General features: G+C 27.8%; 1 protein-coding gene across 1 annotated transcript in view; it reads left to right on the forward strand.

The window, feature by feature from the left end:
* Positions 1 to 5,825: 5,825 nt before the first annotated feature.
* The window catches only part of LOC113384568 (pyrroline-5-carboxylate reductase-like), a 5,844-nt gene continuing 2,006 nt past the window's right edge, over positions 5,826 to 9,663 (forward strand). Inside the window, 4 exon segments of the mRNA XM_026622304.1 lie at positions 5,826 to 5,970; positions 7,168 to 7,238; positions 8,623 to 8,805; positions 8,871 to 9,083. Coding sequence (XP_026478089.1) covers positions 5,901 to 5,970; positions 7,168 to 7,238; positions 8,623 to 8,805; positions 8,871 to 9,083 — 537 coding nt within the window. The 5' untranslated portion in view covers positions 5,826 to 5,900.

The following is a 9,663-nucleotide window of genomic DNA, read 5'->3' on the forward strand; positions in this document are numbered from 1 at the left end:
ATGCGAATTAAGATTTTCTACTGTTCATTTTGAAAATTTTTATTTCCTATATTTACATGCATGTATAATATTTCATTGCATTTAATCAGTTTTAATTTTAATACGTATGTATTATATGCTTATGTTAACAAAGAAATAAAATATAGTAATAACATTTTTCAATTTAGTAAAATTATCCCTTTTTTTATGTGTGCACCACAGTTAACTGGTTAATTAACATAGTGAAATATTTATTGGATTATTTAAAAAAAAATGCCGACGTATTTAAATGTAAAAATATTAATTTATGTGTTTTTAAAAGCGCAATGGAAATAAAATTGTACCATTTAATTTATTAATGAGATCTAGATATTAATTAATCTGACCAAGTCGTTCAATTTTATGTGATCTGCAAATAATGTCGAAATATTATTAAACTATTTTATTATGTTTTTCGAAAATGTAAGCCTATACCAGTTACTAGTAAAGCATGACTACTTGTGAATACTAACATGCTTTTGAATCCTGAAAAATATAAGTTTACTTTTATGATACCCAATTGGTATTTTTACGATAACTCTTGCCTGAATTCTAAAAACCGATTTAAAATACAATATCACATATAAATGCAATTTTTACAAAAAAAATATTAAAACATAAAAAATAATCCAACAGAAAATACAAGACTGTTATGGAATGGCTAAGAAGATATGGAAATGGATCAGTGAAAAAATCAAAACGACATGTGGTATAGAAAAAGAAGAAATAAATAATTATTTTTGAAATCAGCATTAAATATGGTGAAACGTAAAGAGCTTTACTATGGTTTATTTGTGCTACAGACTGTTTCAGATATTTGATGGGTAGTTTTAATTTTAGAAATCACACTTTTCGAAAACCCGGAACAATCCGAAACCAAAGAAATAAATACAGTACAAATATATTTATTGATTTTAGAAAAAAACGGCAAGGTGGAAATCCTGGACTGTGACGACCAAACCAGGCCTTGCATATATAATTTTTAATCTTTTAATATTTTATAATCCTAATTGCTTAAAGTAGAATTCAAATTTTAATCATAAACAAAATATATATTTATTACTCCAAAACTTCTTTCAAGTTTGCTTTCTAGTTTTATTCGGAGATTAGTAATTTCTTTTCCTCCAAATTGTACCACACTGTAGCCTATAGTAATACTATGAATTTTGCTTTAAGCAATTAAGATTGTAAAATATTAGAAAACATTAAAAATTATATATAAGGCCGGATTTGGTCGGCACATTCCCGGATCTCCATCTTGTGTCCCTGGTTTCCCTAGAAGCACTATAATTCGTCCCGGATTTAGATTTTTTGTCTCAAATTATTTCGGGATTTCGAAATGTGTAGGATTAAATTGAATTTTTGTAATTATTTGATAATAAAATTACGGCTAACCATCAAATATCTGAAACTGGAATAATTAATGAGTATGCTTATATGAATCAATACGTTATGAATGTAAAATTCCAAAGAGGGGTTGAAATAGATTTTCACGTTAATAAGTTCGAACTTTCATTTTCAATTTTATAGAAAGGAGCGAAAAATTATAAAACTGAAATTTTTGACTGACTGGCACAAATGTACATTTTTACTTAGTTAATTATTAAAAAATTTTAACAGAATTTTATAGAAGGCTTGAAAGCGAACGAGCATATGAAATCGGTAAGATAAAGTGTAACATATAATCGAATAATACAGTTCTGACAAACAATCAGTAATTCTAATTAAAACATGGATTCATTTCAAGTAATTGTAATATGTATTAATATTGTATACTTAAATAGTATTTATTATTTTAAATCATATTTCAGTTATTTGGCTTAATAGCACATTGTATGTTAATATTACAGTCTTTCGGACGTCCCTATTGCGCCGTGAGATGCAAACGAGCACCTTAACAAGCCACAAATCATTCGGATGCGTTATGTTGGCGTTTTTTCTCCATCTGACGTCCTGTATGATAACATTTCTGAAAAATAAAAACAGTTATTTTAATACGTTATTGAATATTAGGCAATAAATCAGTTTGGATAGATTTAGCGAGAATGTGGTTTATTGCTGTTTAATATGTATACGGACGTTTTTGAATGCATGCGATGCGATTATTGCGTAGGCTTATGTAATCATTTATATAGTGTAATAAAATATATGCATATTCATATATGCAGAGACATGTTACTGTTAACATGAACAATTTGCCTACGTTCGCAACTTTGTTTGCAAAGTATGTAATGATTATTTGATTATCACCAAATCATTTTCCATTCAATATTATTATATAATTAAATACATGTTATATATATATATATATAATTAATTTTTCCAACGAATGGATCAAGATCTTTACCAAATTCACATAGTAGACGTTCATTAGTCCGGCGTCCAATAGACTAAAAAAGTCGAAAGGCCGGCATCGCTCCGGAAAATTGTAAAAATTTGTGTTTTCTCCAAAAGCGAGTAAATTTAAAGCAAATAAAAACGCTCGAGAGCTGCAGAATCACTAAATAAGTTTGTCTTTTTTCTGAGGCTAGTATTTGCTATTGTGCTTACCGGATTATCGGATATTTTTTATACGTTTATGTTTTTTGAAATCATAACTTAAAAATTTATTGCTTTCTTAAAAAGACATCATTCAGCTTTCATTATTTGTTCAAATTAAGTTTATTAGAGTCGAACTTGATCTTAAAGAAAGTAAATATTAAAAATGTATAGATCCATTAGAAGGGCAAGCCAACAATAGAATAATATGTATTTTTATATATTGCTTTTTCAGTTAAGAATAATTAAATATACATAGACACGTTAGTTTGTTTCTTTAAAAACTACGTAGCATTCGAACTAAAATCTGCATCATAGTCCCTGATGGGCTCCGCCCGTAGGTAAGCGGTTAAAAGCGACGGAACTTGTTTCAGAGGTCCCGGGTTCGATATCCACTTCGAGCAGCCTGTCGTCAGGCTACATTGACAACGATTTTCACTTGGAAATATAGTTAGCAATATGTTTCCAAGTGAAAATAGCCCTCACCCAGCATTGCTGCACCCTGTTACACTCGCCCTATTACAGAAATTGTAATACTAATTTATCATACAGAGTTTTGACTGTTTGGGTTGCCATCTGTCAAATAGACTAGTATTAAGTCAAAATCAGCACAACAACTTATAGGACTATTAGGTTCTGATTGCTGTTCAAAAATAAAAAAAAAAATAAAAAAAAATATTCCCTGATAGGAAAGATGTAAATGTTTTACCTAAATTTTGGTTTCTTGAGTATAAAAGCATTGTGCAGTTTTTCTATTTATGTAAAATATTTTGTGTATTTATTTTATATTTATATAAAATGCAATTAGGAAATTCTACAACTTTGCTACTCAAAAAACTAATTGTTTTAACAAATACATTAATGCAAAATATGCAAAGTTTGATTGCAAGAGAATATTAACTAAATTGAACCTTAGGAGCACAAATCAAACAGATATTAAAAAGTTACACATCCCTTGTATGTAAAATCGGATTGACAAATTACGTTATATTATATAGTTATACCTATTTCAATTGTATAAAATAATATAACCGTAATAGAAATTTTACATTTCAAATATTTGATATTAAAAGAACCAAGATGCGGCTACTTATCCAAGTTGAGATCTTTACAGTTAATTAGAAGAAATTAAATTTAATCTCTTCTAATTAACTGTAGATCTTAGAAGTATGTATTTAAATTCAATGCAATTTATTAGAATTAAATTATATTTGTATTTTTAACTCAAAATATTATGTTATATATGTAATATAATGCACAGTAAAAAAAAAAAAAATTAGGATAAAAAAGTTACATTCGTCAACAGATGTTTTCACTTTATTAAGTATTTATAATGTATGATTATTGCCTTCAGAACAATATAATAAACAACACATCAAAATTAGAGAACATTCTATATTAATTATAGTAAAATCGACTATAATAGATAGAGAAAAAATCAATCCAAACATAACTCAGAATATGTAACACTAAATAATAGACGATATTAATATCGCTATTAGTCAAACATTTATCACAAAAGAATAATTGATTACAAAACACTTTTTGATGCCTGTGGTCACGTCTGTGCGACTTTTATATTCTTTATTTGTTGTTATGAATCATTTTAATTGCTCATCAAACAAATGCAAAAATCATAACAATTTTGTTAGATACAAAACTCGGTAAATTGTAGAGGAATTGATTTCATTTAATATTTATTATTCCAATACACATTAACATTATACTTTGAGATTCAGTATATTCGACCAATCTGATTAATAGAGTAATTGTAATAAGACATTAAAGTTTTGATTGACAAAACAAAATTATCACAAATAATACTAAAGAAATTCTAACAATAAAAATATATGAAATATGGATAGGTTAATCGTTGGGTTGCCTTCTAATTGTTAAATAATAGTAAATGTAGTTAATAAATATTCTCATAACAGATCGTAGGACATGTAAAGTTTAAAAAACAATAAAATATATAAAGTTAATTATAAAAAATATTTTCAAAATTTAATTATACATTAAAGATAAAAAGTAAAGTTGTTTCGTAGTACAATCTAAGGTAGAGTATGGGTAGAGTACTTACGTCGTATCCCCAAAGAAAATAGTGCTATAATATTTAGGGCAAATAAATTATTTATTATTATTTACTAAATTTGGCGTTTAATAAAAAGTTGGCTTATGATTAACAATTACTAAAACTTAATTTGTTTTTATTAAAATTTATATTTAAGTTTTTCAAAAATGTGCTTTCTGTACGAAGCACACATTAAAGCGCCTGGTCGCCCACAGAATTCAATCTGACTGTGAGATCTACTTTTCTTTATTTATCATAAGTCGAACATTATTTTCAAAACAACACCTAGAATAAAATAACCATATCAAAAAGTAAAGCATTTTAGTGCTATTTATTAGTACTTTAATTTTTTATTTCTTGTGTATAATGGTGTTGCTCTATATGTCATGTGAAATTCAAAAAAATTACTTAAAAAATTAATGGCTGTCTTGGTGCTGGAAATGATGATGGAACTTTGCATGAAGTCATAATTATTATTGGTTAAACACTTGGTGTTTTTCAATTTGATAAAAAGTTTTAGAGAATTATATTTAGAGCAAGGTTGCTTAAGACGTACCCCTTTTGCCTGATAGTTATAAATTATATTTAAATATAATTACTTAGTTGAGTAAGCAAACGTGTACAAATAGAAGACTGGCTGTTTCTATAAAACAGAAATAATTAGTTAGTAACCTTTTCATATAGTTTCTACTAATATTTTTGTCTTCATAACTATATATTCGGCAAGAATATAATTCACACATGTTTTCTTACTAACGTTTATTTTTATTACTAATCTTTTAGGCACATTTAACTGGTACAATCAAGTTAGCTTGTGCCATTAGTCCTAATTTCAAACATAAAAGACCATAAAGCTTAAGTCGTACCTGTCCAAAATTTCTTATTAATTTTTGTTTGATTTGGAACAAATAATTTATATAGAGTTAAATTTAATGTTTTTGTTTTAATTTTTCGTTCGTTCGTTCTATTTACCAAATTGATAATAAATAATGAATCATTAAAAGATAGATTGAATATTTCTTATCAATACCCCCTTCCATGCATGCGCATCAGGTAATCAAGTCTTATAAACATATGACTTACATCTTTATAAGACTGATACACTTCTTAAACACTCCAATAAATATAATAATATCTATCGCGCTCTCTAAAGAATTTATTATTTTAATTGATTAATTTAAATTTTTGATCTGTTTACATTGTGCTTTATAAAATTTGTGGCTTATTACATAAAAATATTCTCATAAGTGTGTGTTATATTTTTGAAATCAAGATGATGAAAATTGGTTTTATAGGGGGAGGAAAAATGGCACAGTCGATGGCCAAGGGATTTATTAATGCGGGTAAGTTGTATTGTGTATTATCATCATTTTGTACGGGTGTTTTTGTACATTCCTAAACTATTTTTTTTTCATAAAAATATTTATTGTTATTAAATTAATAATTAATACTATAATAATTATAAGTAATAAACATATGAATTTGATGTAGCATTTATTATTAAAATGATATATCGCGTTTTCGACAAGATTGTGTGCTTTAACCATAATTTTATACTATTTCTCTGGAGATATTTTGAGCTCTTTATATTAATAACAAATTTATTAATATATTATTTAAAAAGTTGAATTATAAAGATTTTCTTTCTCAAAATAAATAAATTGGACCAATAAACAAAATACTTGGTTATATGTTTTTATTTTGTATCATTCTATTTAATATTTGTTCAGTGTTTACAAGCAGAAGTTAAAGGTTGCCAAGATTAGATATCAATATCATTGGAATTATATGTATATATATATATATATATATATATATATATATGTGTGTATATATATACATATATATATATATATATATATATATATATATATAAATATTATTGAAACGGTAGAAGTCAATAATGTCAAAAATAATAAATAATGAAAATCGTCTTTTGTGAATTTTGACACCGCATCCGTGTCATCAGTCAGCAGTTCAAAATTATTACAACATAATGAAACTTGTGAGAAAAGAATTTTTAAACTATATTTTAAATATTTGTTATACATTTAAGAGAAGGAAATTCATACCATACCCAGAAGACACGAAATAGATAAAAAATATTTTAAATTTCTGAGAACAAAACATAAGTTATAAAAATGAAAAGTTTAACATTAAAATATTTTTAATTAAAAATATTAGTCAAGCCCATGATATTTCCATACAAACTGAATTTGAGCATAATGCCCAATTAAAATGTCGCAAAAAAACGATTTGCAAAAATATTTTTAAAATGGTTAGTAAGGTAGATGTTATGATTAGATTTAAAAGGTTATCGATATAAATAAAATGACGTTTTTTTATAACTAATTTCTCTAATTTTTTATTATAGAATTTGTAGTTTTTAGGAATCCATACACCACTATTAATTACATCCACTATTAATTAAAGTGTTTCAATTAATCTTTTTATATTGCATAAAATTATTTTCTTTAAGTATATTTCAATATATATACATATTGCACTTTGAATTAATATTGTTAAAATGGTAATTGCAGGACTTACAAAAGGCGAACATCTTGTTGCAAGCTGCCATCCATCAGACAAACAGAGTGTAGAAGCTTTTACGGTAATATGCAAAATTTACTGATATATATATATATATATATATATATATATATACTAGTTGTACCGTGCCCCGTTTTGCTGTGGCATATTGTAATTGAATGGTTGAGAGTTGTGAAATGAAACAAAGAATATACTTGCAATATTTGTAAATGCACAATATACTTCTTCCACATCAGTCTTTGTACAATTCATCTGTGAAATAAACCCTTTGTCTATTTTTTTTATTTTCAAGTGAACAGGTGGATTGCGTTCACGCAAAGGAAATGAAAGAACTTGCCAAACAGTCCCACTGCTGCTTATGCACCTTACAGCCTGGTTTTGACCAATTTCAGAGATATCTTGTACTGCATCTTTGTCACCATTATTTGATTGCACACTAAAAACTGCCATATCACTGCCTTTATTGACATTTTTAACAAAATTATAATATTCCACGTTTATGTGGGCTTTATTGCTTTTTGATGGCGAAGTATGGAATTACCCAACAGTTGTCTGCATCAATATCACCATTGTTCATGTTTATATTTGACAAATTCCCATAATCTTCAGTTGTTCTTCTTCTATACCAAGGACATCCATCGTCGTCACTTACTGTATTGGCTATGATTGCTCGAGCATATTGCTGCTTAAAGCATTTACCATCTACCATGCATGGTTAATTTGGATTTAGTGAACCACATGGTTCATGTATCATGTTTCTTATAATAACTGCATGCAAATCTTTATCAACGTAAGTCCGTGTGATCTCGGCGCATATCACATTGTCAATTTGATATGTAGATATTTTATTGTACAACCAAATTAGTATATGTACATGTGGGAATCTCTCTTTTGCCATTCCCTCAAATGGCCCAAATTTGACTTTTTGTGAGGCATTATTTCGGTTTTCACTATAACATCAAAACTACAGCTCGCAAACAAAAAGACACAGGATAGACATCATTGAAAATTAATAATACTTCATTTAAATAGTGAATAGCTAATAATAATTAGTAGACTAATAATTTACTTATTCATCAAATGTTGTATAAGGTATAGGCTCGAGCTATAAGTCTAGTCTACTTATACTTATAAGTAGGTAGGTAGTTACTTATTGGTATAAGATATCTACTTACTTAATTAAGTAAAATGCACAGTTCGATCAATTTTCAAAATTATTTGATTTAATAATATTTTCACGATTTTGTAAAGAGCGCAGCAAAAAGCTGTTTTTCGCGGTCTTGGATATGTGACTGATTCAAAAAGTAGATAAAAACAATCATGCAAAAATTTTGGCTAAACCGGTGTAGAACTTTTTGAGTTATATCCTTAATTGCGAACCTACATAACATATGTATTTATTATTATATTATATTATATTATATTATGAACTTTCCAATTTTCAGGGAATGGGTGGAAAATCCACATTTGATAATACGGAAGTTGTTAAAGATGCTGACGTAGTTTTGATATCAGTTAAGCCTCATATTATTCCGGAAGCTTTAAGAGATGTCACGAAAAAGTATTCAAACATGGACAAACTCTTCATGTCAGTTGCAATGGGCGTCACGACAAAACAACTAGAACAGGTAATACAGGGTATAAAATTCATTAAATGTTTTAAAAATGATTAATTATTTTATTATTATTTTAGGATTTACCAAAAGGTTCGCGAGTCATAAGAGTAATGCCTAACATACCAGTGATGGTTGGTTGCGGTGCTTCCGTCTACACTCTCGGAAGTGCAGCGACGGAAGCAGATGCTGAAACAACACGTTCCTTAATGTCAGCAGTTGGCACTTGTGACTATGTATCTGAATCATTGTTTGATGTAGTTACTGGACTGAGTGGATCTGGTCCAGCATATGTGAGTACAGTTATTGGAAAAATTAATTCAGTCATATTTATAACGGGTATTCACATATTAGAGTGGTGAAAGTTTTTCAATGCGATCATGGCTGAAAAGGTACATTTAAAGGTATATCCCTGAAAAAGTTTATGAAATCAATTGAAACAATAAAAATACAACGTATACAAGTATATACTATATATATATAGTAGCACATAGCCTTATGAGCTTTTCGAAAAACGAGCCGTCAAAAATACGGTTTGTTGCTTTGTCATACAAGCAAAATTCGAGATACGTGCGAGTGAGAACCGAATTAGGATTTGATGAAATAGGTTCATCTAATATCAATGGTGACAAGGATTTTTGTATGTGAGGTCGCAATTTACTATCATGCAAATATTTCCATGTTTGTGGAATGTATCTTTAAGATGTATTCACGCATAACATCAACACCTCTAATTCAAAAATATCTCAAGCGCTTTAAAATGCAACTGATGCACAAAATAATTAAAACCAGCGACACCAAAAAATAGCAAGATAGATCTCTTTAGTAAATAACAGAAAGTATGCCGGAATATGCCAATGGACCAACTGAGAA

The sequence above is a fragment of the Ctenocephalides felis genome, unplaced genomic scaffold (genome assembly GCF_003426905.1).
Source record: "Ctenocephalides felis isolate EL2017-DRISC unplaced genomic scaffold, ASM342690v1 CF-g0.4_SCAFFOLD_03571, whole genome shotgun sequence".
Lineage (NCBI taxonomy): Eukaryota > Metazoa > Arthropoda > Insecta > Siphonaptera > Pulicidae > Ctenocephalides > Ctenocephalides felis.